This window comes from Apaloderma vittatum, unplaced genomic scaffold (genome assembly GCF_000703405.1).
Source record: "Apaloderma vittatum isolate BGI_N311 unplaced genomic scaffold, ASM70340v1 scaffold9312, whole genome shotgun sequence".
Lineage (NCBI taxonomy): Eukaryota > Metazoa > Chordata > Aves > Trogoniformes > Trogonidae > Apaloderma > Apaloderma vittatum.
The window spans coordinates 4,584-20,032 of record NW_009703028.1 but is presented as its reverse complement, the minus strand read 5'-3'; the positions used below and the strand labels follow the sequence as shown (position 1 = coordinate 20,032).

Here is a 15,449-nt window from a genome sequence, read left to right as displayed (position 1 = left end):
CCCAAGTAGCAGCGGGGGGGAAGAGACACTCCCTTGCTCGACCTTTTCGCCTTCAGAAAATGGGTGAAACCCCTGAATTTCGTGCTTACTGAGCGGCCAGCGTTGCTACAGCCTTGCACCTCGGCTGTGTTTTCCTTGTGTTTCCCCTTTTTGGGGTGCTGGGGGTGAGGGGTGAAGGGGCCCCTCCGGCTGGGGCCTGCGGTGAGGGCTGTGCACGGGAACCGCACCCCCTCGTGAATTGTTTTCTGCCCCAAAATGAAGCACCAGCCTTGATAGAAAGCAAATGCGCTTGATTTCTTCTGGGGGAATTTGGGTTTCTGGTTGTCTGGCTTAGATTTTTATTAGGAGGCAGATACTGAATGTTTTTGATGCTAAAATTAATGATGAAAATAGGACTTTTTTTGAATTGTGTGTCTGTTATTTCTCTCTTTAGGCCATATCTGATTTGGGAAAGGAGAGGAATTCTGGCCGAATCACCTTGGTGGGGCGGAGACCAGCTGTGTTGCGTGATCTTGACAATGACACGCCACGGAATATGCTCAAGAGAATCATCCAGACCCGTAAGTATCTTTTTCCAGGGAGGGAGAGAACAGAAATACCGTGTTTGGGTGGAGTTGAGGGCAGGAGGTGTTCCTTTGCAGCCTGTTGTTCACACCCTCCTGTGCAGAACAGAAGCCCAGACCCTTGTATGACCGATTTATGTAAAAAAGAGATTTCTGCAGCGGCAGCTGACTGAGGTCATGTGAGACAACTCTGTCTCAAAGACCAGATCTTGCACGGATGAAATCGTGTTCTTCAAAATCCTCTTCGCTGAAAATCTTTCGTCTTAACCTGGTTAGAAAGCAAGTAATCTTTGTGCTGCCTTTCGATAGAGGATGGTGTGTAAATTATAGCGGCATCCAGCTCTGCTGTGGTATGTGGAACACCCCCTGCTGCTGGTTGTCGCTGTATGTGTCAGCTTTCCAGAGGTAGAACCCAAATAGTATTCACCGTTTTTTTTGTTATAGCCCATTCCTAAAAGTAGTTTACGAAACATAGTGTAGATTTGACCCTCTGGGGCATTTTGGCATTCTTGCTGGGTTGAGTTGTGGAAAGAAAAAGTTTTTGGTGTCTTGGCAGAACCGCAAGTTTCACCTCTAGCACCTCACGTATCTAAACATGAAGAAGCGGAAGAAGCTCAATCAGAACTCCCATCTAAGAGGATTTCCAACACGTAAGTAACTTCTTTTTTTTTAATTTTTACTTTTAATTTTTGCACTGCTGGGCGTAGGTCCAGCTGCTCTGACGGAATTGGGGAGCAGGGTTTCTCTATCGGTAATCAGAATTGCAATTTCCGGCTTTCAAAGTTGTGCAGGAATCGCAGGGACTGAATAGGAAATACTGCAGGTTTGGGTTTAGTCTTCCTTCTGAAGTGCAGACTTTTAATATCTCTTTTTGCAGTGGAAGCGCTGGTCGCAATAAGTCTACTGTCAGAAGCCTATTTTCTGTAGCTATCCGAGAGAGATGCTGAAATAGAAGTTCTTGGATCTCCCTGAGGGGTAATTTCCTTCCCACAGGGAGATTTGGAGATTTGCCTGAGGCTCAGCTGCTTTTATTCATGTTTAGCTTCCTTTTCATATTGTAAGTTAACGGGCCTCGGTTAATTGGAGCGGCTGAAGTGTGATTCATTTACTTCCGCTTTGGTGTGAGACAGGCCAGCAGCAGTGGTAGCTCTTAATTTGATTTAACCGGTCTTGGCACCATGCTCGTGCGTGTTTTTGCTTCCTGCAAAATGGGCTGTTCTAAATAATGCGTTTTCTTTCGTTTTGTCTTTTTAGCTAAACTTTTTGCATCGACCATAATCAACTTTAAGCAGGTTGTGTAAAATCTTAAGCAACCTTCCATCTTCCTGATTTTTTTAGTAGAGGAAGAAACATCTGAGTTTTCTCGAAGTGTGACAGCTTCTTTGTCGCTTTCTTTTTTAATTTCCAAAATAGAGGAGCAATATTTTAGTTCCTTCTTGTTTTTGGTTATAGTTCTTCAGCATCTTTGTGCTTCTCGTCAGCCTTTCTTAAATGAAAAGACAAGACGATTGCAGGGTTTGCTGTTGTATATGTTAGCTAGCTGTTGAGCTTAAACAGATACAGACTTTTTGTTGAAATTCCTTCCCCTCAACCTGCCTTTGGTTGACAAGAACGTCCTTGAATTGGGGAAGGCCCCACTTTCCGTGGCTCTAGTAGTAGTAGTGCTCATTTTTTCCCATCTATCCCAGAATACAATGTTTTTTACCCCGCTGCTTTATGTTTGATTCCCGTTACAAACCAGGTAATTCTAATGCTTAAGCTTATATTGTGCTCCTAACGAGAAACGAAACTCAGCTGCAGTTCAGACTGGCAGAGAATGTATTTTGTAAAGGGAAAAGACCCATAAATTTCACATCCTTGCTGTTCCTGCTGTAATAATGTCCTGGGATATTCTGTGTCTACTCCGTGTGCCAGTGGGCTTTGTGGTACCTAATGTTGTTTCATGATGAGAGCTGTTTTATTTACGCTCCAATGATGGACAAACCTAATTGTTCCCGTGTGCTGGTCGAAAAGCGCTGCAGAGCTCGTTGGAAATCCAAGCTGTTACTCTGGTCTGCCCTTTGTCGGCCCCCGTCGTTGTGAAAATACACTCAAGTTTTTAATGTCCTTTGTTAAAGGCTGGGTTTGCGTTCGCAGGGTGGAAATGCAGCTGCCAGACCTTGGTCCTGAGGAGACATCAATCACCACGTTCCACATGACTAAGAAAAGGAAGAAATTCAGCATTTCTGAGTTTGAGAGAGCAGCTGACAGACGACTTCACCAGAACCAAGGTGAGGCTGCAGTCCGAAATTACCGCGTTCGGCGTTGCGTTTGCTGGCAGCTGATTTTCATCTGCTGCGCTTTAGGTCTTGGTAACTTCTCAGCTGGGCTGTTGTGGCTTTAGAAGAAAGATTGCATGTCTCGTGCAAAGGGGTTAGATGAGAAGGTAAAAGCCCCTCCTGTCAAATTTCAAATGAACCTTTTCAAGCCAAATTCCAGGTTCTGCCCTGACTGTATGTAGCTTCTTAACTATTTTTCCAGTTTGGTCCTCTTTGAGGTTTAAAGTGCTTCCTTCTAAATTCCAGAAACTTGAAAATAGAACAAGCTGCATACTTTCTGTTGCAATTATATTTCAAAAGTTACAAAGTTCTTGTTTGAGAGAAAAAGGTATTGCAGTTTTGTAAAAGAAAAAATGTTTTATGTTGGAATAAGCCTCCCCTTTAAACATAAACCTCCCCTAGGCTGGCGTCTTGCTATTAACGTGGTAAGATTAATGTTATTGAGTGTGAGAGCATGCATGTGCCCTATTAAATTTTCTTTGAAATGAGAGTTTTATTACCTTTTCAGAAATTGCTTATTAGAATTTGAATACGCAGTTCTGAAAAGCGGAGAAGAAATCCTAAAGTGAACCCGTCATCTACTGTTCTCACCAAAAATGTAACTTTTGAGAGTGGTAGCGTACCTGGCTCTAGAAAGAGGAAGTTCTCGTAGTCTGTTTTGTTAGAGGGTAATTTCTCAGTATAATTTCTACCTAATAATGTGTCACTGACCTTTTCTAGCTCAGTCAACGTTGGACAGCACTGCTTTGGCTCGGTGAGTTTAAACTAAATTGTCTTAACTTCTGTCTGTCGTTAACTATAACTGCCTTGATTGGTCCCCTCTCTGGTGGGGAAGAACAGTATAGATGCCTGGCTTTGGGATAAAGACCTATTTTAGCAATAACACAGTCATCTCCCGCTCTGGTGATGGGATTGGTACCTTGAGATTTTCAGGAATTGTCACTCTCCTCTCTGTGCTTATGTTGGTCTAGTTTATATTGTCACTATCGTCCCTCTTTTTACTTACTAGAATCATTTCTCTCTGTTTCATTCTCATACTTCCAAAACATTTTTTCTTTTTTTTTTTTTACTTAAAATTTTTAAAATCCCTGAAGCTTTTGTCAGATTTCTTTTGTCAGATGTGCTGTTGCAGCCTTCTCGAGATGGGAGGCTGTAAAACAGTCCGTTTCCTAATCTCTGCGATACATATCCTGATGTTAGGCGATGCCGTGAAATCAAACTGCTTGTTTTGAGTAGCCTGGCATATCATTTTCAAGTTGGTTTTTTTTGAGGTGGAAATTCCTTCTACCTGAGAGGTTTGTGAATTGTCTTGCTGTTAGTGACACCGTGTCTGTAATCTGAAGGTAAAAGGGGAGTGTGCACGTTTGGAAAATGATTTCTTCCTGCCTCTTTTTGCAGATCTCTTCGCATGTCTCTCGGTTCCTTGTTCCCACCAGACACCGTTGAAAAGAGAGGCTTGCTCCGGAAGCCGAAAAATCGCAAAGCTGTTGATATTGAAGCTTTCGAAGGCGGAGTGGAACAGAACATGCTGAAGAGAAAAGGTTTCTTTAACGTTGTTACTTTTGTTTTGAGAGGGAAGGGCCTTATATAAGCTGATTTTTAGAAGCAGTTATTGAAATGTGGTCTCTTTAAGGGCTACTAGCACGTTCGTAGAAATCCAGTGTAATTTGGGAGGCAAGACTTGAGTGAGGCTCTACATCTGTAGCTGCTTTGATTCTATACACGTAAATACGTGTTGCACCCAATTTGGTGGTTTGTACCACCAGAATTGTTTGAGATATCGTTCATAACTGTGGGCACTGGTGAGATGGTTTGGTAGAGGAAGTTCGGGGCACTGAAGCCTGGTGATACAGCTTCAGTATTTTATCTGTGGAGGATGAATAAAATTTGGTTGAATGACTTTAAATTTTGAGTTGCTCAAGTCCTGGTAGTAAATGTGCATCCATATGAGCTTGAATGGTTTTTCGCGTAAAACTTTTTGTATAACTGTCTCTGAACAGCGCAGAACTATCTTGTGGATTCGCAAACAGCATCTGGGATTCAAACAGCCATGCTGGCGAGCGACGCGGAAATCGTGCTGAGTAACACGGAGCTCTTTGCTCAGCCTCACTTTGATGAACAGAGTGAAAATAAGCTGCCTGCTCCTGAACCGCCGCTATTGGATTCAGACACTTCGCCACAGGGAAGCAAGACTTCTGACGCAGCTCAGCTGGTGGGCCTGGTATCCAGTGCAGGCATGAATGATGAGGGAGGGACCCAAAGATACTCTGAGGACTTAATCCTTGACGGTGAGCGTGTTGATGTGACTCATTTATCTCCAAAAACACCTGCAAACCAGCGAGAAAATAAGAAAGATCATTCCCAGCGGCATAACCTGGTGGAACAGCTTCCTCTTTCAGAAGAGGCGGTGGTTGGCAGTGAGTATGGTGGGTTAGGACTCAGAGCTTAGCAGGTGTTACCTGAAATCACAGAGGGGTTGAGGTAGGGAGGTCATCGTCTCCAGCTCCCCTGCTCAGGTGGGGCCAGCTGGAACAGGTTGCTCAGGACAATGTCTCCAGGGATGGAGTCTGCAAACTCTGGGCGACTTGTTCCAGTGCTCAGTCGTTATCATGGTGAAAAAGGGGTTCGTTATGTTTAAACAGAGCTTCTGGTATTCCAGACTGCGCCTGTTGCCTCTTCTCCTGGCACTGAGCACCACTGAAAAGAGCCTGGCTCCTTTTGCTTTATACCACCCCTTCAGATACTCACTCGAGCTTCTTTTTCTCCAGGCTGACTGGTTCCAACTCTTTCAGTGTTTTCCTCTGAGGAGAGATGCTCCAGTCCCTTAGTTGTCCTGGTGGCCCTTTGCTGGGTTCTCTCCAGTTTGTCCATCCGTCTCTTGTACCGAGGAGTCCAGAAGTGGACACCAGAATTTGGTCACAAACATGATGAGAGAAGGAGATAAAGCTGTAGACAGAGTTAGAAGGAGCCTTGAGAGGTTGCTCCTCTAGACCTCTACCCTGGTAAAGTCACTTATGTGTCACAACTAATTGATCCAGGGCCTTAAAAATCCCTTGGCCGGAGGTAGTCGCCTCCCTGATCACTCTGTACAAATGCTTTGCAACTCCTGTCACTTGCCAGTTTTCCCCTTGGCTCCTGGTTTCTCTCTTCTGCATCCTTTTTCCTCAGAGTTCTTTGTCCTGGCTGCTTAGACCAGGCCTCAAGGCACGGTTGTATCCCCAAAATATTTCTGCATAGTGACCCTGGTGCAGCCAGCCAGGACGGGAGCTGCTCTAGTAAATATCTTTGCTTGGTCCTTCAATTGAAACTCCCTGTACTTTCTGTGAAATATGGCCAGCTGATGTTTTTCATTTGGTATTTTTTAATCATCCTGTGTCAAAAGGGCCACAGAAATGCTATTTAAAGAATGGTGGGTGTGTTCAGTACTGCTCAAGACAAGAGAAGAGTTCTTGCCACGGAAAAACGTAGAGATTAATGAGTGCCTGGTGGGCTGCTGTGCCGCGCTCTGCTTCTGGAGGATTGTGTGCGGGAGTGTTGGTGGGGAAAGACGTTTTGAGAGGACAAGGGAAGAGAAGAACAGGAAAAAAAAAAAAGGTTAGTTGCTCTGGAGAATCTGGTGGCAGGCACTTCTAGAGGAAACAGATAAATAATGTGGAGTAGGGGGCTGGATCAAATAAGAGGAAGAGGAGGGGGAGTGAGAGTGTAAAGATACTGGAGTTTGTAAGGTCCAAATTTAATGGTCCCGTAGTTGTGCTGTTTTACCAAAGGTAGGTAATGCCAGTGTTACTCCTCGGTGTGAGCTGAAAAAATAGTTGCAAGGAGTATTCCGAGTAGTTCCTAAGATACCTGGAACAGTTTAAGGAGTTTGCACTGTAAAGGAAGAGCATTTTCCTGCGTGTTCCTCCCTCTCTGCTTGTGGCGTTTTACTAACGAGGACAGCCAAGAGAAAGTTTGAAACGATCCTGGGGGCGCATTAACGCTCTCGATTTCTAGCTGTTAATAGATGGAGCTCCTCTGTGGCGTCTGCAAGTTCGAGTAAATATTTGGCATCCCCAGTCGCTCTAAAGTCTAAGAGATCTTTCAGCGTGTCTTTGCGAGAAATCGTGTCCCATATAATTGAAGACCTCAGAGTAAGCGATGCAGAAGAAGAGGTGGCTCATGCAGTGACCGAAGTGGATCAGAAAGAGATTTTCAGAGAGGGTAAGAGGTGCTTTCAGTGTGGCAAGGGAAGGGAGTGCTTTAATTTGATAAACCCCCAGAATTTGTCGTGTGGCTTGGGGAGTAAAATAAGACTTGGTTTTGCGGTGGAAGCTGGAGATATTTTTAGTTCAAGTCGTCAGAGGTGCTGAGCATTTCCAGACGAGCTTTCTAGCTGGTGGGCTTTCTTGTCAGCGTTTGCTTTGTCCCCAGTGACTGCAAATGGAATCAAGATCCCTGGATTTTTGACAGGTCGGTAGTACTGCTCCTCTGCCCGTACGAAAAATGAGTAGCTCTTTCTTGGCAGGCGATAGCTCTGACTAATCAGCCTTCCTGCCTGTATCCATTTTTATTTATTTATTTTTTACTCTATTAATTTGAGCCATCTTGGTCACTACTTTTCTCCTGTACTAACCAGCATCTTTTTCTCTTAAGGCAAGGGCTTGAAGGTTGCCCTCTCTTAAGTACTAAACCTTATCACTAGTTTGTTGGGCCTTAATACCTCCTCGTTCCTGGAAGTCGTACAAGTTGTCTGTTTTCACAAGCACGTGCTCAGTTTTCTCTGAAATCCTTTTGCCTTGGAATAAGAGGGTAAAACCTCTGCAGAGATGCCGAGCGTGGCAGGTGTTACCTAAAGCTTTGGCTGTGTGCGCTCACGAATGCCCGTGTTTTGTTGAATTTTATTTTCCAGGCTCTAATTTAGGAACTTTTAAGTCTTTCTCGTTCCTTCGAGAGTGCCTGGAAATGAGAGAAGACCGTTGCAGCGTGGAAGCTGAACAGTCTGTAGCACCAACAATTTTGTACTAGAATTGTGAACAATACTTGCAGTGCCCATAATTAATTGCTCCCACATACCCATCAGCAAAATTATTGTGGTAATACAGCCTCTGGTTTTAAACAGTTCTTTTAGACTAGTTTGTTAAAGTAGCAGATATTCCACACTTCTAAATCTACCTGTGCTTAAGGTTGACGTCCTGGAACCTTTTGTGATTTTTATTTTTTTTTTTTCCCTGTTCTGGTTTTATTTGGGTGCTTAAATGGGATGTGGCTCTTGAGACTGATGAAAGTCACTTCAGAATTGTTCCAGTTCTGTGAACACCAGCTCAAAGCTTGAGGGCTGGTCAGAAAAGCAAATAAAATGTAAAAATTACTGTGAAAATAGAATGTAAAAATCACTGCGGAAGGAAGAGATGACAAAATGCCTCTGTGGAAACGATTGTGATGCTCACTTTTTGAATACTGCGTGCGGTTCTAACCTCTCCATCTCTAGGTTTAACAGAACTGGAAAAGGTGCAGAGAAAACCAGTTTTATCGTTAAGGATAGTCAAGTATATGGAGCGGGTTCTGTACATTGAATAACTAAAGATAAGTGCTCAGCCTGGAGAAAAAAAGAGAAATATAATTGCTGTCAGAATGAAATAGAAGAAATTTTAAAAGAAAAGCCTTGAGCAGCGTGGAGGAGGTGATTCAGCGAACAAATTGAGCAGCTCCTTAATCTGTCTGTGCAGAAACTAGAGAGGAGCGACCAGCACTGAGAGCTGGCAGGTTATTTCACGCTGCAGGAGGGATCCCTGCTAGTGACAGGGAAAGAAATCAGTAAAAATTCAGACTTAAACATGTCAACAGGGTGAGATATTCCTCTGGTAAGGTCCTGCGTCCCAGCGAGGATCCCGTTGCGTGGGGATTCGCTGGCTTCTGTCTGCCTTAGGTGGTCTTAACATAGAGCTGAGCTTTTGTCTTCTCCCCACAAAGCTATTTCATATTTCACTTAATTTTAGGAAAGGTTTTGCCCTGTGTTGGTGTAGGAAGCCCAATATTCTGCATGGTGAGAATGGCCTTACTGATTTTTGCATCACTTTTTGGCCAAATTTCCCGTCTGCTGGGGCTTGAGGCTCCCAGGACCTTGGCACTTGTACCTTTCAGTGTGAAAACTCCCAGTTGCTGGAGAAGCTGAGAAAAATCCACTTTTACAGCTTCTGGGCTCAGCCAAGATTTCTAAACCCTTCAGCAAGTGACGGTACTATGAGAGTTCCCAGTAAGGTTTCCCCAGATAATTACCTGTGTGGGTTTCTGAGCTCAGTGGTAACAGCCACGTGGGCTGTAGATTTAGTGGGAAAAGGAATACTTAACTACTCTTCAGCAGCTCAAGTTTTTATATTTATTTCAACTCGTGCTGCCTGCTGGAGGCTTGGCCGAGATGGCTAAAACCACTGCTAGACTCTCTCAACTTCTATAGTACAATATCTCTCTTCCAAAATTGTTTATTTGGAAGAACTGAGGAAACGGGGAGCACAATCTGAGCACGAGCTCTGGGTGTTGTTAGGCTGGAAGGAAAAGAATTTGGGCTTTCACCCAGTTGTCAAAAGCGAGGATAGATGTGGAGGTGGCAGATTTGGAGGAGCTCTGCTTAAGGATAAGTGAAATTCCTTGGCTGGGATCTGACATGCACCCTAATTAGGTGGCTGTAGGGCAAACACAGGAAAAAATTTGCATTTTTCAGCTGTAAGTGCTTGGAAGGGAAGTGCATCTGTTGCCCTTATTTAGAGCTTGTGGCTATTGCTGAGTTTACTTATCGGGAGGGAACTTTAGCAGTTGTTAAACTACTGGTGGTAGATTGGGGGTTTTTTTGGGTGGGCAAGACTGACACTAGAATTTCCTATTCTGGCTGCAGAGCATCGTGTGAGTGCTAGATATTCTGAACATTTGGAGAAGAAACGGACCGAACCAGCAGAATCAGAGATAAGTGGGGCACAAGGTGCTGGAGTCGGACCAGAAATGACTTCTTCAGAAGAAAAGGGAATAGCAGAAGGTGGTGTTGAACACCAAGGCTCTCCTGAAGCTGGTGAGGACAACCTCTAAAGCTCTGACGCAGAGAGCTCTTAAGCTGTCTTATTGCTATCAGTGCTGGGAGAGAGACTTATTAACTCTCTTGGCATTCTGGAATCTGGCTTAAATGCTGGGAAAACACCAAACTGATGTTGGCACGTTGAGCTGAAAGCGTTCTGCTCAAGCAGAAAACCAAATTATATTTGCCATACTGCTTAGCAATACGTAACTGTGGAAAGCTTAATTGAAATTTCTAGAATCGGGCAAAGATTGTAAAAATCAAAGACCGTCTGAGTGCGTTGGCAAATCAGGATCTCCAAGTTTACTTTACCTGAATGGCCGGGTCTTCTGTGTTTGATGTGCTTTGGGAAGACACCTTCTGAGAGAAAAAGTTCTTATTAAAGGAAATTAATTTAACAAGAGCTCAGATAAAAATTTCACTCGATTCTCAGGGACTTCTCCACATGATGAAGTGCTATTTTTTTTTTTGTTACCTCTGCATGCCCAGGAGTAGCAGGGGGAGAAGGGGAGGATTCGTTGGCACTTTAGCTCACCCAGCATCGTGTATTGAAACCCTAATCCTTGAGGATAGGAATGTGATAGGTGACGACATTGTCAGGGATGGCAAGCTGGGTTTTATTTGTATGAGTGCTTTGAAATTTGGGCTGTGATACTGGTTTGTGATGTATTTTTTTCCTGCTTTGGAAATCTAGAACGCGAAGGCGCCAGAGGAGCCAGAGCTGGAAGTCTGGGCAGACGTTCTGTTGCTCTTTCCACCACTGAAAAATCTGGGATGAAGCCACTAATGGAAGTCGTGGAACAAGCAGATGAACTAGAAGACCAGGCTATCATGGTAGAATTGGATGGTCCAGAGGAGCTTACTGAGGATGAGGCTGAAGACGCTGAGAGCGAAGGTAAGAAACCCATCACAGTAGTAGCAGAAAGGAGTTTAAGAAATTTTTCAGGACCCTCATCCTGAAACCTAATTCAGAACCTTATATTTTGTATGTGAGGTTGCAGATTTCCCTTCCAGTTAACCAAAAGAGCACGCTGGCTTTCCACAAAGGTGAGAGGAGGTGTCTGTTTCTAGACAGTTTTTCAGATGCTGTTCCAGTCTGCTCTGTTGCCCCAAGGGTGCTTTTAAAGAACATCCACCTCAGACCAACTCCTCTTCCATCAAGGCCACGTTTGAAAGCGCTCCGAGTGTGTTTTAGTGGCATCTTCTGGAACTGGTCTTAAAGCCTTTCCAAGTATGATATACCCCAAAATAAAAAAAAACGGAACTAAGGACACCCTAAAAGAATCTGGTTGCCAGGATTTGGGGTGTCGTGGGGGAATTCAGCTGTAACGAGAGCGTGGATTTGTGCGGTGTGGGAGGCACGAAGAGGGCAGTCACACGCTTTTGCCGTGAGGAGAGCTGTAGGTGTTCTTAGGGTGTCGACAACAGCGTGCCACGTGCTTGTCTCTAACAGCTGTATGAAGAGACGAGAAGATCTAGATGGAGAGATCTCTGCTGACAGGGTGGAATAACGAGAGCAGCACCTTACAGGTCTGATCGCTCAAGGAGAGGAAGAAAAGCTAGAAAATTCTGTGCTCTTGTCATCCTGAAAGCCTCAGCGTAACGAGCCTCTTCCCCTGCATCCTGCCCCCTGTCCTTCCAGCACACAGAAATGCTTCTTCAGGAGAAGTGGCAGCTCACCCAGCCTGGCTTTCTCAGAGAGACTCCTGCCCCTTGGAGTTGGAGAGTTTTAACTCTCAGTAGTACCTGAGGCCTGTAGTAGCTGGGCCCATGTTTTACAACGGGGCAGGTGTCCTGGCTCCTGGTGGGGGGGTGCAAAGCCGACACTGTTACCAGACGTGCTCGATTCTCGAGCTGCCCTGGGCTGGTGAAGGAACCAGCAGGGGAGCAGCCCTCTCTGACCTCTGTGCTCGCCATTTCACTTCTGTTACTGCTGTTTTCTTTCCGGCTCTTGCCTTTTAAGAAGTGAAGAAGCTTGAGAGCAAAGTTAGAGGGTTTAGATTAAGCTTAGAGGAAGCTCATAGGGATAGTTCCCAGCACACCAGAGGAGAGGTGCTGACTATAAGCTGAGCCCATGCTAGAGGGAATTTATGAAAACTGTGAGTATGGGAGATGGTCACAGACTGACCCTTGTAATACGACTTCTCTGCTGGCACCAGACCAGATGTGTGGGAAGCTGGCCGGGCTTCTGTCTGCCACTGCAGAAACTCCAAAGATAGACTTCAGTTCCTCAAGGGCTTTTTTTTTTTTTTTTCCTTAGAGAATTCCAGGAAGCCCCCCCCTTTTGCCCGTGCTGCAGCCCCCAAGCCGCTGCAGCCAACTCCGCGTTCTGCAAAACCTGCTGCTACCAAGTTGACAACTCCACATTCTGCAAAACCTGCTGCCTCCAGGTAAGCAGAAAGCCCCCTTCAGCAGCGGCCTCGTAGAAATGTGACAAGGAGGTGTAAGTTCCAGCAGGAGAGAACCGAGTCCAGCTTTGTTGCTTGCTTTGTGCTTTATCAGCTGTAGCGCGGGAGCAAACTGTCCTGAAGTCTTTAGATCACTCACTGCTTCAGCAATTGAATGAGTTCATCCAGTGAAGGTCAGTCTTCTCCCAGAGCAGATCTGATGCCTCCAAGTCTTTCCAATGTTCATTCTTAGAATACTCTCTTGTGCTGAAGGCCAAAACCGTTTCCTGGTTTTTCAACTGGTAGTTTTCTACCCTGGAGCCCCAGACCCCAGTATGGGATGCAGAGGCCCTTTCTACAACTACCTTAAAGGAGGTTGTAGCAAGGTGGGGATCGATCTGCTGAAGTAACAAGTGATAGGACAAGAGGAAGTGGCCTCAGGTTGCACCAGGGGACGGTTAGGTTAGATATTAGGAAGAATTTTTTTACTGAAAGGGTTCTCAGACATCGGAAGGGGTTGCTCAGGGCAGGGGTGGGCTCCCTGTCCCTGGAGGGATTTAAGAGTTGGGTAGACACAGCGCTGAGGGATGTGGCTCAGTCAAGGACTTGTAAGTGTTGGGCTCATGGTTGGACTCCATGATCTTAAAGGTCTTTTCCAATTTGGGCAACTCTGTCTGATTCCGTAATTAGAAATTACGATAGGTGAAATGACATATTTGGATTGGCTGTAGGAGCCCAAAGCTATGTCCTGTTGCTGTGTGCTGAACATAGAAGCTTGCCTAGAGGCAGAAAGTGAACCTGACCCCCACGTTACTCCAAATTAATTAACATTTTCCTCCTCTTCACTAGAAATTTGGTGAAGCTGTGTGATTCTGTGGGTCCTAGGGAACAGGAGGAATTTTCTAGCCCCGACTCTAGATTTTTGTTTATAGAAGCCACACACAATAAACCCCAATTCTTGTACTGCTGTGAACAGAGGGGATTGATGCTTAGAGAAGGTGCTGGATGATTGCTCTAATGGTGAATAGGAATAGAAAAAGGAGTCTTTGCTGAAGTAGAACTGAATGAATGCAAATATGCTTTGGGATTTTGTGCTGGGATGTTCCATACTGTCCTGTGAACCAAACATTCACATATATTTCACAAATGGATAAAGTGAGGCACAAAAAAAGCAACCAAGGTGACTTAAATCATGTCTGTTAGGGTTTTTTTACTTGTTTTTTTTTTCCTAGTTCACTACGTACTACACCTCTGGGGCTCATGGCTTCTACCTGCCCCTGAGGTTCTGACAGAAAAACATGCCCGTGGCCTGGAGAGAGAATCAAATGATTGACACGCTGCTTCTGTGGGTTTTGCATGTGTCAGTCTGAGATTCTGGGGGTTTTTTGGTCGTTTTCCACTTGCTACTGAGTGAATCCGGGAATTTCACTTCCCTTTGTCACGTTGCAATACTTTTTTGGTTTTTTTTCTTGGAATGGAAGACAGTTGTCATTTCCTTGGGGGAGTTACAGTCTTTAAGACCAAAAAAAAGCCAACTGAACCCACCAAAAAAAACCCCAACCAACCAAACAAAAAAACCACCCCCCCCCCCCCAAAACCCCACAAAGAAACAAACCACTAAATAAAATGTTCATAGCAGTGTAAAATCTACCCTGCAGACCAGACACTCTCCTGTCAGCAGGTGACCTGTGGGTTTTGAAGAACTGGGAGGGAGAAACAATGAGGAGCTCGAGGTAGTTCCTACCCCTTTGAATTCAGCGTCACGTCTGCCCAAACTCAGCCTGGTGTTCTCTGCCTCTCCCTCGTGTTCGTTCGTGTGCTGTGGGGGTTTGCAGCCTCCCCCAGAGGTCTCCCCTGCGGCCACCGCAGGCAAAGGTGGTTCCAAAGAGCTCGAGAGCACCGCGGAAGAAGACTTCTGAGCCTGAAATAGCAAGCAGTTTGATAAAGAAGATATTCAGCCATTATGCAAAGACGCCAGTGTCCAGAGATGCGTTCAGAATTGTTGCAAAATGGTAAGTAGCAACAAACTGCTCCCCTTCCTGCTCCTTTTTAGGCTTTTTTTTTTCCAGTTCTCCCCAGCAGGCCACAAGAGCTTGCCTTTCGCACTTTTGCACGCTCCACAGTCTGATTATTTTTTTTTTTAAGTTTTTTTTCCTTTCCCTCCTCAATCCTCCTTCAGCTCCGAGAGATACTTCAAGCAGCTGAGCAGTGATCTGGAAGCTTACACCAACCATGCGGGGAGGAAGACAGTGGAGATGGCTGACCTGGAAATCCTCATGAGAAGGTAAAGGGAGGATTGTAAATTATTGTGAGCTGGTAGTAGTAAGCCTGTTGTTGCCTGGGTGAGCACTGGCAGGGTTTCCACTGTAAGAGTGATACAAAGCAAGCATGAATAAATGCTATTTTATTTTTTATGAAACTAGCAGACACTGATTTTCCAGGCCAGGGAGCGAAGTGTTGCACTAGAAACCTCACAGTTTGAAAATGCCAATTGCCTCTGAGTTGGGAATGTAAAAACAATCTGCGGAGTAACGAGCTAGTTGCTTCTGCTACAACGTTCTGTGAGTTCCTTTAAGTGGTAAAACGTACCTCATGGCAGGTGGATTGTAATTTAAAAGTCAACGAGCTTATATTTTATCAAGTCATCAGTGGCTCGATCAAGAATGTCACTGCAAGAAAACTTGAAAAACTTTGGTACGAAGTTCGAGTGGAAACATTTTTCACTAACAACTCTGTGTTTTCTTTAACAAAGGCAAAGGTTGGTGACAGACAAGATGCCGCTGCACGTGCTGATAGAGCGTTACCTCCCGCTGGAGTACAGGAAGCTCCTGATTCCAGTCGCTGTGAGTGGAAACAAAGTGATCCCCTGCAAATGAATGTGCCCCTCGGGTGGCGGCGGGCTGAGTGGGCCCCAGCTGCGGGTCGTTTCATTTAACAGCTCGGCGCGGGGGTTTTCCACTGGCGGGCTGAGAAAAGGTCGATGTTCTCTTGAAGCGATGCAGGTTGTGCCGCGGCTCTCGCGCCAGCCTGCTGGATGCTTCAGTTAGCCTGAATTGATGTTACCTTGGGATACTTGTACAGCTTTGATAAATAAAATGTATATTCTGCACGATGCGAGTGCTGCTTATTCTGGTGAGCT

The 15,449-nt window shown here is 45.2% G+C and overlaps 1 protein-coding gene across 1 annotated transcript; it reads left to right on the top strand.

Annotated features, from left to right (window-relative positions):
- The first annotated feature begins 514 nt into the window (after positions 1-514).
- CENPT (centromere protein T) lies at positions 515-15,186 on the top strand. The gene is made up of 13 exons (XM_009864454.1): positions 515-560; positions 1,120-1,213; positions 2,700-2,833; positions 3,602-3,635; positions 4,280-4,422; positions 4,882-5,298; positions 6,875-7,081; positions 9,729-9,920; positions 10,618-10,818; positions 12,184-12,313; positions 14,158-14,322; positions 14,490-14,594; positions 15,063-15,186. The coding sequence occupies exons 1-13, from the start codon at positions 536-538 to the stop codon at positions 15,184-15,186; spliced, it is 1,971 nt and encodes a 656-aa protein (XP_009862756.1). The 5' UTR covers positions 515-535.
- The last annotated feature ends 263 nt before the right edge of the window (positions 15,187-15,449 follow it).